The sequence below is a fragment of the Kogia breviceps genome, chromosome 15 (genome assembly GCF_026419965.1).
Source record: "Kogia breviceps isolate mKogBre1 chromosome 15, mKogBre1 haplotype 1, whole genome shotgun sequence".
Taxonomy (NCBI): domain Eukaryota; kingdom Metazoa; phylum Chordata; class Mammalia; order Artiodactyla; family Physeteridae; genus Kogia; species Kogia breviceps.
Window position 1 is genome coordinate 73,783,970 of NC_081324.1, and position 16,875 is coordinate 73,800,844.

At 45.6% G+C, this 16,875-nt stretch overlaps 1 protein-coding gene across 1 annotated transcript; it reads left to right on the forward strand.

Moving 5' to 3' along the window:
• The first annotated feature begins 5,494 nt into the window (after window positions 1-5,494).
• Window positions 5,495-14,101, forward strand: PLA2G1B (phospholipase A2 group IB). Its single transcript, XM_059040610.2, has 4 exons — window positions 5,495-5,528; window positions 8,155-8,314; window positions 8,809-8,939; window positions 13,946-14,101. The coding sequence occupies exons 1-4, from the start codon at window positions 5,495-5,497 to the stop codon at window positions 14,068-14,070; spliced, it is 450 nt and encodes a 149-aa protein (XP_058896593.1). The 3' UTR covers window positions 14,071-14,101.
• The last annotated feature ends 2,774 nt before the right edge of the window (window positions 14,102-16,875 follow it).

The following is a 16,875-nucleotide window of genomic DNA, read 5'->3' on the forward strand; positions in this document are numbered from 1 at the left end:
ATTAGAAAACAGATTTGTTGGGGCTGGAGGGAGGGAGGCAATGGGGAGTAAATGCTTAATGGTTAAGGGATTTCCTCTGGGGTGATGGAAATATTTTGGAACTAGAGGCGGTGGTGGCACTACATTGTGGATGTGCTAAAAGCCACTGAATGGCTCATTTTTTAAAAAAATTATTAATTTATTTTTGGCTGGGTTGGCTCTTCGTTGCTGTGCGTGGGCTTTCTCTAGTTGCGGCGCTTGGGTTTTCTCTAGTTGCGGGAAGCGGGGGCTACTCTTGTTACAGAGCACGGGACTATAGGCACGCGGGCTTCAGTAGTTGTGGCTCGCGGGCTCTAGAGCGCAGGCTCAGTAGTTGTGGCATGTGGGCTTAGTTACTCCGCGGCATGTGGTATCTTCCTGGACCAGGGCTCGAACCCGTGTCCCCTGCGTTGGCAGGCGGATTCTTAACCACTGCACCACCAGGGAAGTCCCAGTTGCTCACTTTTAAATGGTTATTTCTATGTAATGGAGATTTCACCTCAAAAAATTTTAAAAGAGAACCGTAAGAGTAACTCGGGTGGTGGTTAATTAAACGGGGAGGGCTGACAGGATTCAACACCAGGCAAGGCACAAAGTAACCGGTTGGTAAACAGTAGCTGCTGTTAATCCCAGGCTGCCCCAGGTGCCTGGAAATGCATAATTGGGGCTCGGCAACGGCTGCTGCCTCCCGAGTGGGACTGACAGCTGCGGTTCACACACTGCGGTTGCCTTACTGTCTACTGTGCACAAGGCACTCTTGGGCACTGAGAGGGTGACCAACTTGTCCTACTTTGCTGGGGGCTTTTCTGGTTTGAAAACAGGAAACGCTGTATCCCAAGAACCCTTCCGTCCCTGGAAGAAAAACAGAACGATTAGTCACCTGAAGGCACTGACTTCATTTGGGTTTGTAGCGGGGCGTCAAGTTCTGCTGAGATCTGAAAGAAGAGTAAGAATTAACTAGGCAAGGCTGGGGGCGGGAGGGGGTGGAGGAGCATACCAGGAGGAGGAGACCAGCAGGGGCAAAAGCCTTGAAATGGGAGGAAGCATGAGGACGTCAATCAAGGAGCTGAGAGACGGTCCATTGCGTCTAGAGAAGAGGGTATCCCACCCTACTACAGGCTCCAGGAGGTAGGTAGGGGCAGAGCCGACTGGGCCTCTAGGCTGCTTTTGTTTCTTATATAAGAGCCGCTGGGAAGGTGTGAAGGGTTTTAGGCAATGGGGTGGGAGAGTGATGACATGATGTAATCAGGTTTGCATTTGAAAAGGTCATTAGCCTATACAATAGGGAACAGATTTGAGGGACGCCATTGTGGAGGGGAGCACAGAGACTAAGGAGACTGCTGCAACCATCTGGGCAAGAGATGCTGGGGCAAGAACCAGGGTGTTGGAAGTTGAAAGAAGGGTGTGGCTTGAGAGCTGGACTTGGGATGGGACTGGATGGGGAAAGGGGTGAGGAGAGGGAGTGTTGGGGAGAGTTCCTGGGTTTCTGAAGACCTGGACTCTGAAGAAGGTCAGTTTCCTCGGTGGTTGTACTCAGTTTGAGAAATATTCTCAGTTGAGCTCAGATGCAACTGGAGACAGAGATGGTGTGATAAGAGGAGGGATGAGAATAAGCCCCTTACGGTGACTCCAGCCAAATTGAACCCAGACCAGTGTTACCTAAAGCCTTCTGGGAACCTCCCAACAGCCACATACGGGGCTCAGTGCCGGACTAAGAGGTAGGAACATGTAGGTTCAAATCCTATCTCCACCACTTTCCAGCTGTGTGACTTTGAGTAAGTTACTTAAGCTCTCTGAAACTGTTTCATCATCTGTAAAAAGGGGAAGATCATGACAACAATAACTATGCCAGAAGATGGTTATTAGGCTGAAAAACAACATGACTCTCTTAGCACAGGGCCGAGCACATAGACGCACTCAGCAAATGGTAGCTGGTAGCTGCTTTGGGGAAGCAGGAGCCGTGTCCCAGGGGCGCAGCAGGTGTGACCTTGCTGGAGTGTGGGTGTTTTGTCACCTGAAGGAGTCAAGAAGCTATACTTAGCTGTTCTTTCCACTAGACAGTGTGTTTTTCCCAGGCTGGGAGAAGCTGTACTGTACACACCTGTGCAGGGGGCAGCAGTGGGTCACGGTACAGAGTATAGCGGCCTGGTGGGCTACTCAGTGACCTGCCAGGTCCATTCCTCTGCCACCTCTGTGTCTCCTGCAGAGGTTTGGATTGTAACATTTAGCACATCTCTTTCCAGGGGGAGAGGGTTCCAGTAGTGGCCTGACCCCTCTCCCACCAGGTGCTTTGCCTAAGCTCTGGCATAAATCGCACATGGGAACTTGTCCAGCCTGCCCTTGTGGACGGCCTCTAGCTGGCTGGGGGAGGTGGAGAGAAGGAGGGAAGCAGGCAGGACTAAACCTCCTTCTGCTCCAGGGGCCTTTGGCACTCCCACCTGCTACTACAATTCCCTGTCATGGGGCGATATTGTGGTATCATAAGCAGCAGATCCAGCTCACATCTTGGTCCTGCTGTGTGACATTGGGACAGTCACTTAACCTCTCTGAGCCTCCATCATTTCTGTAAAGTGGAGTTTGTCATCGGACTTACCTCAGAGGTCTATGCTAAGTTCTTAGCATGCGACCTGGACTAGTTAGTGGTCAGTAAATGGTAGTTAATACTATTAGCCTTAGAGGACTTTGTAGCACCAGCTACTCCTCCTTCCTCAGACCACCCCCAACAGGAGCAGTGCCTGTTCCTCTGTTTTCTTCTCACCCCAAAGAACCCCACATAAGAGCAACTTAGCATTTTGCTGGCTATGCCTCCCCTTTCCTTGGGCAGCCTTCACTCATTCTGGGGACTGAAGAGGCAGAACTATTTGTCAGGCTGATGTTGGGTCCAGAGCTAACCCTGTTTTTTCTCCAGAAGCTCTCGCCTCCTCCCCACACCTCTGGGCCGGCACTGGGACAGGCGCTATGCTATCCTGAGCAGCTTTGTCCAATAGAACCTTCTGTGATGACGGAGGCATTCTATATTTGCACTGTCCAAAACAGCAGCCCCTGGCTACATGTAGCTATTGAACACTGGAAATGTGGCTGGTGGGACCGAGAAACTGATTTTCAATATTATTTGATAGTAATGAATTTAAATAGCTACTTGTGGCTAATGGCTACCATATTGGACAGTTGTAGAATGTCTACAGGCAAGTATGAATAGACGGGTGGCATGAACCCTGGGTCAAATAGGGGCTGAGTCAGGCCCAAGCAAATAAATCACTTCCCCTTTCTGGGCCTTAGTTTCCCCCATCTGCTTACTAAATGTTGTTTCAGTGTTACCGCATTAGCTGAAGGGTGTTTCCTGGGGCCCCTGGATTTGGGATGAAACAGGGAAGCCCTTCCAGATGGATTTCTTCTTTCTTGGCTCCAGTGCACGCTCAAGGAAAAAGTACAGAGAGCTGGAATTGTGGGGTGCGTGCGTGAGCAGAAGTCACAGGGTCGGAATTACCAATTCTGCTCTGACTCACACACGACATAACCTAACACAACCTCACCCAAGGCGGAGGGAAGTGGCTCAGAGGCGGGTGTGGGTTCAAGTCTTGGCATGGCCATTTCCAGCTCCACCCCAAGCTGAACCTCATCTAGAAGTTCTCATCTGGCAAGTGTCCTCATCTGGAAAGTGCCCAAGATGCATCCCAAGACGAGATGATCAAACCTAACACAGCCATTGGATGAAAATGACACTTTACCTCTGTCATCTTCCTTCCCCAAACCCATTAACCAACACCCAGTCTTATCATGAGAAAAACATCAGACAAATTCCAATAGAGGGGCATCCTATCATTCCTGACCAGTAGCCCTCCAAACTCCCCAGGTCCTCAACAACAGGCAGTCTGAGAAATTGCCATGGCCCAGAGGGGCCTAAGGAGACAACTTAATATAATGTGCTATCTTGGATTGGATCCTGGAACAGAACAAGAACATTTGGTAAAAACTAAGGAAATCTGAATAAGCTATGGACCTGAGTTTATTAACATTATTTTTGATAATGATAATATATCAATATTGGTTCACTAATCATAACAAAGTACCATACTAATGTAAGATATGAATAACAGGTGAAACTATAGGTGAGGCTGTGGCGGGGTGGGGGCAGGCGGCAGGAGGGCATGAGGGAATTCTCTGCTCAAGAAAAATAAGTAAATGAATAGATAAATAAATGAAAATAAAACAATAGGGTCTCTGTAACTCACAGGGTTGTTGCAGAGATCACATAAGAACCAAATGGGAGAGCACCAAGTAAACCAATTATAAAATATTGTATATTATGTGAAACATTCAGAATAGGTAAATCTATAGAGACAGAGAGCAGATTAGTGGTTGCTGAGGGCTGGGGGAAGGTGACTGCTAATGAGGACAGGGTTTCCTTTGGAGAGAATGAAAATCTTCTAGAGTTAGGTAGAGATGGTCATTGCACAACTCTGTGAATGTACTACATGCCACTGAATTGTTCACTTTAAAAATAAAATGGAGGACTTCCCTGTCAGTCCTGTGGTTAAGACTCCCTCTGTGCTCCCACTGCAGAGGACGCGGGTTCGATTCCTGGTCGGAGAACTAAGATCCCACGTGCTGCGTGGTGCGGCCAAATAAATAAACAAATAACATTTTAAAATAAACTTGTTAATATTATAATAAATAACGCTATATGAATAAATAATAATAAAGTCTTACAATGTGAATTTCACCTAAAAACGTTATTTAGACCTTTGATATGACAATTCTAAAACCCTTTTTATTCTACAAGTCAGATCCAAGCCTTTAGAATTCCAAAGCCCAGGGTTTCCTTACAAGCCCACTGTGGGAAATGGGGAGAGGGGAGTGGTATTGATGTAGTGGGGAAAAAATTAAATGTGTGCCTTAGAATCAGACATACCTAAGTTTGAGCCCCTGCTTTGCCATTTGCTAGCTGTGTGACTTGCGGCAAGTTGTTTGACCTCTCTGAACCTGTTTCCTTATCAGCAAAGTGCATAATTGATGGGAACCATCCAACGAGACCCACAGCCCAGACTCAAGCACATGGGAGGACATGGAGGCAACCGTCACTTCCTTCCCATCCCCCTTCTCCCGGTTGTTCAATGAGGTTGACAGCTTTGCCACACACACACACACACACACACACACACACACACAAATGATGAAGCTGGGCTGAGTGCAAATGGCTGGGTGTGAGGGTCAAGATTCCAAGATGTGCACCTCCAGAAATAATTCCTTTCTTTCAAAAGCACTGATGACAAATATGTACACTACTTCCAATGCCCACCAGCTGCCAGGGCTTTCTTGTTGTTCAGGTTTATTTCTGTACCAGATTCAAGGCCAACACAGAGTCAGCAGGGAGCAAAGTAAACACTACAGTCTTATCTTGGGGCGGTGGGGCAGCTATAAGAAGGGAGGCCATGGTGACATCAGTCTTTTCTCTTGCTCACCAACTGAGGACAGGATGAAATTCCTCGTGTTGGCTGCTCTGCTCACAGGTAGGCGAGTCCCCCAGCTCCACCCCTTCCTGAGCTGAGATCTCTCTCCTCTGCAATGGGGGCCACAGGTCACAAGGCTGGCCAGACCTGGAGTCTTTTTCAGGGCTCACCGTGGGGCTTAAGAGGTCCCATATTGGGGTCCCCTCAAATCCCCCCCGCAGCTGACACCCTTTCAATCTTCAGGTCTGAACTCAGATGACCCATCTCAGAAAGGCTTACCCCTTCCATCCAAGCTAAGAGAGCCCCCTCTCCTTTTCCCCTACCATATGGCCTCGGTACAAGGTCTTCTCAGCACCTGTCTTTGCCTGCAGTGTGTCTGTTGTCGACTCACTTCTTTCTTTATCCCACACCCACACCTAAGTGTGGGCTCCATGGGAGCAGGAATATTGCTGTTTGCACTATTTAGTGAATGAACTAATAGCATCAGAATTCACTAGAATTCAAATCCCACCCCATTCAGCCATTGCTCATTCATTCACTCAACATGGATGGTATCACAGCCTCTAAGGTATCAGGCTCAGGGTTGAGACTGGGGACCCAGAGAGGAACGAGCCATGCTCCCCGTCCGAGGAGCGCGCATGCCCGTGCACACACACGAGCAGTAGCTTTGTGCAGGTCTGGCCTCTGCAAAGAGCAGAGCTGGCTGGGTCAGAGAGAAAGAAAGTGGAAGGAAGTAGAAGGGGTGGTGGTCTGGAGATGGGCCAAGGTAGCCAGGCCACTCCCATCTGAGCAAGCTCCAGGCTCTGCTCCTGGACACAGCCTCTGTGGGCTGCCACCGTGGAGGCTGCTCTTGCGGGGAGAACGACAAGCTGCCTCCCTTCCTTCACCCTGGAGCTTAAGCACATGGAGCGACTTCAGTGTCCACAGCAGATCAAGCACAGGAAGGGCCTGGTATGGGGCAAAGAGATGACACTGATGGCTAATTGGACAGTATCCCCAAATCATTTAGCACCATCTTCTCTTTAGGGCACCAAATCTCACAGGTAGGGCTCTACACAGGAGGTAAAGAGGTCCTGCTTCCAAGTCGGCTGTTCCAAGCCTTGTGCTTGATTTGGGCAAACACTCAGCTAGAGGCTGACTTTGAAAACTTACTTAATAGATAAATATTGAGTATCTACTATGTGCCAGGCACTTTTAAAAATTCACATATTGGGACTTCTCTGATGGTGCAGTGGTTAAGAATCTGCCTGCCAATGCAGGGGACATGGGTTTGAGCTCTGGTCCGGGAAGATCCCACATGCTGTGGAACAACTAAGCCAAATAAATAAGTAAATAAATAAAGAATTACTTTTAAAAAAATCACATATTGATGATTTCATTCATGTAACTCTTCATATATTTATTGAGTGCTTCCTTTGTGTCAGGCCCTGGGGAATAAAATCCATGAGGTCTGTCCTTGAGGAGTTTATGGTCCTGTGACAGGGAGGCATTAAATAGAGGGATACAGATTGTTCGAGGTACTATAAAGAACATGAAGAAAAGTGGTAGCAGAGGAGCCACTGAGCTTGGGTGGTCAAAGCGCCTCTTTGAAGAGGTAGCATTTAAACCAAGATGTTCCAGCCTTTTGAAAAGTGAGCTGACCAGTGTGCCGGACAGAGGGAAGAGGAGGTGTGTGGGTCCCGGGGCAGAAAAGAGGTTGCCCTGTTTCCTGTTGGGAACAGAGGCCACACAGGCCTCTCACTATTCCTTACATTCCTGCCCCCGCCAACCCTGTCATTCCCCCACCCAACCCTCCGTTTAGATTCCCCTGCCCTACACCAATTTTTCCACCTTCTAACACAATATCCAATTTCCTTATTTATTACTTTTATTGCTTATTGTTTTTCTCCCCAACTAGGACATAAACTCAATGAGGTTATAGATTTTTTAAATTTCCTCAGTGATGTATCTCCAGCTCCCAGGGCAGTGACTAGCACATAGCAGGTGCTCAATAAGTATTTGCTGGATAAATAACGGGGATAGTTTTAAACTATCATATGTTCACACAAAAACTAGTACACAAATGTTCATAGCAGCATTATTCATAATAGCCAAAAAGTAGAAACAACCCAAATGTCCATCAAGGGATGAATGGGTAAAAAAAAGTGGTCTATCTATACAGACATTATTCAGCCATAAAATGGAATGAAGTACTGATACATGTTATAACAAGGATGAACCTCAAATCGTTATGTGAAGTGAAAGAAGCCAGTCACAAAAGACCATATATTGTATGATTCCATTTATACAAGGCGTTCAGCATAGGGAAATCCATAGAAACTGAAAGCAGATTAGTGGTTGCCAGAAGGGAGCGGGGAAAGGGGAGCGATTGTTAATGGGTACTGGGTATTCTTTTGGGGGTGATGAAAATGTTGTGGAATTAGTAGTGATGGTTGCACAACTCTGTGAATGTTAAGAACCACTGAATTGTACACTTTGGTTTAAATGGTGAGTTTTATGTTTTGTGAGCTGTTAAGAAAATTCCTATTCACTTTACCAGGTTCCTGTATCCAGCTCTTTTCAGGGTAGGCAGCTGGCCGGGGTTACGGGGACGCGCGGGGTCTGAGAGAGCAAGCAGGCAGTGGGGTCCCTGGGGCACCGGCAGCCAACCAGGACGTATTCGAACTCTGACTGTGTCTTCCTGCAGTGGGCGCTGCCCAGAGCGGCGTCAGCCCGCGGGCGTTATGGCAGTTCCGCCGCATGATCAAGTGCACGATCCCCAGCAGTGACCCCTTGCTGGATTTCAACGACTACGGCTGCTATTGTGGCCTGGGTGGATCAGGGACCCCTGTGGATGAACTGGACACGTGAGTTGATCTGCCGGGAGAGTATCCCTGGGATGGGGGGAGGGCACAAGCCAAAGATCTCACGAGGCACAGAAAGGAGATTTGCCTATTTGCTGAAGATAACACGTTTCACCTCATATAAACAAGAAAAGCCTGAATCCAATGCTCCCTATCGGGGTTGGAAAGCGGAAGGTCGGGGATGTAAAGTAGTGGGTGCTGCTGCCCTCTAGTGGCAGGACTTTGCAACACAAAACATCACTGCAAGGGGTGTCTTCTGCAGTGGTGAAACCCTCACTGCATCTTCAGAGTATAGGCTTGTACTGTATTCCTGAAACCATTTTAAAATCGCCTTCAGTAAACATGAGAAAAGGACTTAATTTTTTCAAGCCGCAGGACCAGTACCTCTCAGAGCAGGTCAGCTAAAACATCCCCACCTGTTCCCGAGGGGGCAGGTTCAGGCTGACCTGCTGCCCTACCCCTGCTCCTGCCTCAGCTCTGTACCTCCCCCTCTCCAGGTGCTGCCAGACACACGACAACTGCTACAGAGAAGCCAAGAAACTAGACAGCTGTACATTCCTCCTGGACAATCCCTACACCGAAAGCTACTCATACTCGTGTTCTAACACTGAGATCACCTGCAACAACGGTAGGTTTACCCCCTTGTTGGCTCAAAGGCCCTCAGTAGGCATGGTGAGAAATAATTGTAATGATAGTCACCACTGATTGATCATTTTCTTGGTGCCAGGCAGTGTCTCCTTTAATCCTCGAAACAACCCTAAGGGATAGAGGTACTATATATTATCCCCATTTTGCAGATGAGGAAGCTGAGGCTCAGAAGGCTGAGCTAATTGCCCAAGGGCACACAGCCCATAAATGGTGGTGTTTCGTTTTGATTTTTACATAATGTTTTAAAAATTATTTATTGTATTTATTTATTTTTTGATGCATTGGGTCTTCGTTGCTGTGCGCAGGCTTTCTCTAGTTGCAGCAAGTGGGTGCTACTCTTTGTTGTGGTGCACGGGCTTCTCATTGCAGTGGCTTCTCTTGTTGCAGAGCACAGGCTCTAGGCACGCAGGCTTCAGTAGTTGTACCAAGCGGGCTCAGTAGTTGTGGCTCCCGGGCTCTAGAGAGCAGGCTAGGTAGTTGTGGCTCATGGGCTTAGTTGCTCTGCAGCATGTGGGATCTTCCTGGACCAGGGCTCGAACCCGTGTCCCCTGCGTTGGCAGGCGGATTTTTAACCATTGCACCACCAGGGGAGCCCCGGTGTTTGGTTTTTGCACATAGGTCTATATGACTCCAAAACCTCTGCTTTTAGCTGCCATGCCATACTGCTTCATTGTTTCTTAAAAAGAGCTAAGAACTAGCACGTATCAGGTTTTCATCGCATGTCAGGTATTAGGCAAGTTGTGTATATGAGATAGGTTTTATTAAGCCCATTTTACAGTTTAGGAAGCTAAGGCTCAAAAATAGTCACTTGCCCCAAATCACACAACTTATGAGAGGTAGGGCCAGCATTTGAACTCAGTTGCTTCTGATTTTAAAGGCTCTGGTCTTATCCACTAAGTTATGCAGCGCTCATGGTGAAATGTATCCCTTCATGAAGGCGGTTCTGAAAAGCAGACAATTCAGAGAGGTGTAGGGTATTGACGTGTGAGACCAGCATTCTGAATTTCAATTGCCCTTCATTTTGCACTCACAGATACATCCCACTTTTTGAAAAACGTACCAATGGGCTTCCCTGGTGGCGCAGTGGTTGAGAGTCCGCCTGCCGATGCAGGCGACGCGCGGTTGAGAGTCCGCCTGCCGATGCAGGCGACGCGGGTTCGTACCCTGGTCCGGGAGAATCCCACATGCCGCGGAGTGGCTGGGCCCGTGAGCCATGGCCGCTGAGCCTGCGCGTCCGGAGCCTATGCTCCGCAACGCGAGAGGCCACAACAGTGAGAGGCCCGAGCACCGCAAAAAATAAAAAAGCAAAAAAATACACATACTAACAACACTGGAATAGCCATAATCCAACTCCCCAAGTGCCAAGAAAAAAATTACCTGGCATCTCATCATCCTAAGAAATAAATGGTTTCATGCCTCTGTGTTCCTTTTCACCCTTATCTTTGGAATAAGGCTTATGTCATTTTAACTTGGCTAGGCATGTGCCCATCACACGTTCTTTGCTTCTTCTGCATGAAACACTTCTCACCAGATATTTGATTGAGTCACTCCCTCTTTCTAGATCTTTCTTTAGATGTTGTTTTCTCAGTAAGGTCTTCCCTCAACATGTTCTTTTATTTATTTATTATTTTCTGGCCGGGCGCCGCGCCCGACCAGGGATCGAACCAAGGCCCCCTGCAATGGAAGCTCGGGGTTCTAACCACTGGACCGCCAGGGAAATCCCTCAATGTGTTCTTTTAAATTGCAAACACACTCCCTCAATCTCTCCAGCATTATCCTTTTTCTCTCTGCTTTATTTTCTCCACAGAATTTCTGAATGGCTGATATATTTATGTTATTTCTTCATTTGCTGTCTCTCCAATAGAAAGTAGGATTCACAGGGACAGGGATTGTTGTCTGTTTTCTTCATTGCTGTATCCCCAGAATCTAGAGCAGAGCCTGGCATCCTGCTGGATGTAAATGTTTGATGATTGCACAGTCTAGATACAATCTTGCATTCTGCGTTTTTTTCCCTTATCACCCTGTTATGACCATGTTTCCATATTGTTTCATAGTCTTCATTGTTACTTCTTTCATCACTGCATAAAATAGCTTAATTTGCTTACACAGTCTCCCGGTAACGGAGATTTTGGTTGTGCTCCACTTCAGAAAGCCAAATATATGAGAAATCATATTTTTGCACTGCAATTTGATCAGCAAGAGTTTCTTTTTGTTTTTTCTTTTTTCTTTTTTTTTTTTTTTTGCGGTACGCGGGCCTGTCACTGCTGTGGCCTCTCCCGTTGCGAAGCACAGGCTCTGGACGCGCAGGCTCAGCGGCCACGGCTCATGGGCTCAGCCGCTCCGCAGCATGTGGGATCTTCCCAGACCGGGGCACGAACCCGTGTCCCCTGCATCGGCAGGCAGACTCTCAACCACTGCGCCACCTGGGAAGCCCGCAGGAGTTTCTTTCTATGGATTCTGGACTCCTTTAAGAATCTGATGAAAGCTATAGACACTCTCCCCAGGAGAAACACACACACACACCCCACACAATTTTGCAAATAATTATTTTTAACTGCAACTGCCTTCTCCCCCCAAAAGCAGGTCAAGAAGCCTGCAGCAGAAGATGTTTCTTCACATGATTAACAATAACTTGCTACATACACACTATTATATATAAAATAGACAACAAGGTCCTACTGTATAGCATGGGGAACTATATTCAATATCTTGTAATAACCTATAATGGAAAATAATCTGAAAAAGAATATATATATGTATAACTGAATCACTTTTGCTGTACGCCTGAAGCTAACACAACATTGTAAATCAACTATACTTCAATAAAAAAATTAAAAGAAAAAAACAATAACTCACTAAATAATTATTTCATTATGCACACTTCATAATCTAGTTAAGCACTAATTTATGCTTTAATGGAGTAGGTGAGGAAAACATTCATGATTTTTAAGAGAAAGGAGCAGAGAGAAACAAAACCTTAATAAGAGTATTGAAGGTAAGCAGATATACATAATTAAATTATGGATAATAAAGCTGAAATTTTATTTTTTTGCATTTTTTAACATCTTTATTGGGGTATAATTGCTTTACAATGTTGTGTTAGTTTCTGCTGTATAACAAAGTGAATCAGCTATATGTATACATATATCCCCATATCTCCTCCCTCTTGCTTCTTCCTCCTACCCTCCCTATCCCACCCCTCTTGGTGGTCACAAAGCACCGAGTTGATCTCCCTGTGCTTTGCAGCTGCTTCCCACTAGCTATCTATTTTACATTTGGCAGTGTATATATGTCCATGCCACTCTCTCACTTTGTCACAGCTTACCCTTCCCCCTCCCCATGTCCTCAAGTCCATTCTCTACATCTGCACCTTTATTCTTGTCCTGCCCCTAGGTTCTTCAGAACTCTGTTTTTTAGATTCCATATATATGTGTTAGCATATGGTATTTGTTTTTCTCTTTCTGACTGACCTCACTCTGTATGGCAGACTCTAGGTCCATCTACCTCAGTACAAATAACTCAGTTTTGTTTCCTTTTATGGCTGAGTAATATTCCATTGTATATATGTACCACATCTTTATTCATTCATCTGTCGATGGACACTTAGGTTGATTCCATGTCCTGGCTATTGTAAATAGAGCTGCAATGAACACTGTGGCACATGACTCTTTTTGAATTATGGTTTTCTCGGGGTATATGCCCAGTAGTGGGATTGCTGGGTCACATGGAGTTCTATTTTTAGTATTTTAAGGAACCTCCATACTGTTCTCCATAGTGGCTGTATCAATTTACATTCCTACCAACAGTGCAAGAGGGTTCCCTTTTCTCCACACCCTCTCCAGCATTTATTGTTTGTAGATTTTTTGATGATGGCCATTCTGACTGGTGTGAGGTGATACCTCATTGTAGTTTTGATTTGCATTTCTCTAATGATTAGTGATGTTGAGCATCCTTTCATGTGTTTGTTGGCAATCTGTATATCTTCTGTGGGGAAATGTCTATTTTAGGTCTTCTGCCCGTTTTTGTATTGGGTTTTTTGTTTTTTTGCCATTGAGCTGCATGAGCTGCTTGTATATTTTGGAGATTAATCCTTTGTTAGTTGCTTCATTTGCAAATATTTTCTCCCATTCTGAGCGTTGTCTTTTTGTCTTGTTTATGGTTTCCTTTGCTGTGCAAAAGCTTTTAAGTTTCATTAGGTCCCATTTGTTTATTTTGGTTTTTATTTCCATGAAATGTATTTTAAATGTTATTTTTGTTGTTTCTTTTGGTTACAAAAGTAAACAAGGTCAAAGTAATGTAATTTCAAATTCTACAGTAATGTATGTCATGGAAAGAAGAAGGCACCTATAATCCTAATACCCAACATAACCAGTAGATGTATTGCCCTTCAATATTTTTTTGGCATATACTATGTATTCTTTCCCTTTAATAAAATATCTTGGAAACATTTCCACATATAGACATAATTATTTTAAATGTCTGTATAATATTGTATTTTAAGGACATTCTGTAATTTTTTAAATATGCGCTTTAGAGAAATTGGCTTATGAAACTTCACTAAGTTGAAATGTACAATACTTTGCTGCCTTGAGTATATGTCATAGTATTTTCCATACGGTTTGCAATTGCTTGCCTATGTTATCAGAGTTCTGTGGTTATATGGGTTTTAAAAGCAGTGAGTACATTTAGAGGTGTGAAATAGAACTTTCCAAAAAGAAGCTATCACACCTAGGATCACCAGATAAAACAGGCTGCCCAGTTAAATTTGATTTTCAAATAGACAAGAAATGATTGTTTTAGTCTGTGTCCCAAATATTACATTCATTGTTGATCTGAAATTCCAGTATTTTTATTTGCTTTATCTGTCAACCCTAAATTTGCACCAATGGAATGGTCACCAGATCATTTCAGTTAATTCTTCCTGCCCCTGGATTGTACAAAGCATGAACTGCCTTGGCTCAGTCCTCTGTTCTTGCCCTTTTCCAGAGAAAAACGATGCCTGTGAGGCCTTCATCTGCAACTGTGACCGCACTGCTGCCATCTGCTTCTCAAAGGTCCCGTACAACAAGGAGCACAAGAACCTGAACACCAAGAAGTACTGTCAACGCTGAGTATCGTCTCAGGAAATTGTGATTCCCTACTTGCCCCATGGCTTTCACCTTATGCCATGCCCTCCAATAAAGTACCTTGTTGAAAGGCCTCCCATTTGGAGATTCTTTTATTCTCTATCTACTGAACACGACTAAATCACTTCCTGATCCTTTGTAAGCATCATTCCTTCTAGCCTTGGAAGTTGAATTAGAGGGATATTTCTAGAAAGTGAGTACCATGAGACTTTAATAATGATTAACAACCACTGATAATTTACTCTGTGCCAGAACTGTGTGTCTCTAAATTCCCTGGACAGCCCTATAAGATTTTTAAAATTTATTTATTTTTTATTTATTTACTTTTGGCTGTGTTGGGTCTTCGTTGCTGTGCACGGGCTTTCTCTAGTTGCAGTGAGCAGGGGCTACTCTTCGTTGCGGTGCGCGGGCCTCTCAGTGTGGTGGCTTCTCTTGTTGCAGAGCACGGGCTATAGGCACGCGGGCTTCAGTAGTTGTAGCACGTGGGCTCAGTAATTGTGGCTCACAGGCTCTAGAGTGCAGACTCAGTAGTTGTGGTACATGGGCTTAGTTGCTCCAAGGCATGTGGGATCTTCCTGGACCACGGCTCGAACCCGTGTCCCCTGTCTTGGCAGGCGGATTCTTAACCACTGCGCCACCAGGGAAGTCCAGCCCTGTAAGATTTAGACACTATTAGCAAATCCTATTTTTCTAAGCTGAACTTCAATAGGCCAGGTCACTTGCCCACCAAGATTCATCTCGTAAGTAGCAAAGAAGGGATCTGAACCCAGCAAGTCCAACAGAACACACGCTCTTAACTATGACCCTGCCCTGCCTGAAGTGGTGGGCTCCTGAGTTTGAGCCAAATCTCGCCCCCTTATTTCTCTGCCTCCATTTCCAACTGCGTTAAACATTTTTTCCTATAACTCCTTTCTAAACCCTTCAAAGCCTACACCGCACTCTACAAGCTGATTTTTACACTGTAGTCATGACATATAATTAACAATAACACCTTGTACATCTTGAGCACCTACCACATATCACTGTGCTAAGGGCTTTCCGTGTCTCATCTCATTAAGCATTCAAACCAGCTCTGTGAGATCAATGTTATTGCCCCCATGTTATGGATGAGGAACTAAAAATTCAGAGAAGTCACTTGCCTGAGATCACACAAATGGCAGAGTCAGGGTTTGACCAGATCTGTCTGCTTGGCAATGCCTGAGTTGTTAACCACTAAGTCACTCGGCCAAGTTTCTCTACAAAGGTTTATGACTGCACTGGCACTGAAATTCACCAGAAAGAGTGGGGAGGGGCACAGAGGGAACTGAACTGGAAAAGCAAAGAGATGAGAAAGAACGATATGGACTATGAGAAGCCATCACTGAGCAGTTTTAAACCACTGGAGAGGACTTCCCTGGTGGCGCAGTGGTTGAGAGTCCGCCTGCCGATGCAGGGGACGCGGGCTCGTGCCCCGGTCCGGGAAGATCCCACATGCCGCGGAGCGGCTGGGCCCGTGGGCCATGGCCGCTGAGCCTGCGCGTCCGTAGCCTGTACTCCGCAACGGGACAGGCCACAACAGTGAGCGGCCCGCGTACCGGGGGAAAAAAAAAACACCACTGGAGGCTGCTGGGTGTATGGTGGGCAGCAAAGGAGTGTGTGCAGATTTGTCTTTTGGCCCAATTTCTCCTTCATTTCATGCATCCATTCAATTAATATTTATTGAATACTCTCTCTGGGCCAGACACAGTACAAAATGCTGAGGACACAATGTATTTGGGACTAGCCTGAAGACAATGATTTATTGTTAGTAGCTGCCTTCAGTTTAGTCTTCTCTGAAACTTTTTTTTTCTTGCTGTCAAACTGGCATATGCTACATAACATATGCTATGCTCTATGCTCCAGACTGTGCCAAGCATCTTGCACAATTACCTCATCATCCTCACAACAGCTCTATAGTTGAAGGTATTATTATCTCCTCATTTTACAGATGAGGAAACTGGCTCAAAAAGGCAAGTGATTTGTCAAAGGCCACCCTCTCATAGATGGGATAGCTGAGATTGGAACCCAAACCTGGATAATTTAGAGGAAAAGTGCCATCACACCATGAATTTGCTGAAGGCAGAATGAGGTGTCTTAATCACTTTTGTATCCCTATCTGCCTGGTACTGTCCTTGATACAGTCAATAAATAATTGCTGAATGAAGTGTTGGTCATTAGCTCTCAGGACCTTTTGGCAGGCAAGAACGGGACTATTGTCAAATGCAAATTCATCAAACCTAGGTAGAATGGCTATTCTATACATACTGTGCTACAGTATGATTGCAAGGGATACACAATTAAGTTAGACCTGGCCTCAGCCTTCAAAGAACTGTAAAGGTTATAAACGTCTTTCTTCTATGAAAGGAAACTGCAAGCCACTGTTTACATGGAAGAAAAATAAGTTTCTTTTTCTTTTTTTTTTGGTTGCGTTGGGTCTTAGTTGTGGCATGCAAGCTCTTAACTGCGGCATGCATGTGGGATATAGTACTGGGCCAGGGATCAAACCCGGGCCCCTTGCATTGGGAGCCCGCAGAGTCTTAACCACTGCGCCACCAGGGAAGTCCCGAAAAATAAGATTTTAGGGGACTGTTGCTTATTCCTATTTTTTTCGGTTGATAACAACAAATAGAAAAGAGAGTCACCCAAGTACTCCAACTGGGCTCTAAAAATATCCTCTGACGTAAAAAACCTACCTCTTTTTATCATCCCAAGTGTTGGGGAAGAGAGAACAAATTCCTTTAATGATCTTTAATAAGCATCTGCGGGGTGCTC

Excerpts from the sequence above, each read along its gene's own strand:
- PLA2G1B (XM_059040610.2), top strand. The coding sequence starts at position 5,495 with ATGAAATTCCTCGTGTTGGCTGCTCTGCTCACAG. Across the intron at positions 8,315-8,808 it reads CCTGTGGATGAACTGGACAC|GTGCTGCCAGACACACGACA; the intron begins GTGAGTTGATCT and ends CCCCCTCTCCAG. Across the intron at positions 8,940-13,945 it reads TGAGATCACCTGCAACAACG|AGAAAAACGATGCCTGTGAG; the intron begins GTAGGTTTACCC and ends GCCCTTTTCCAG.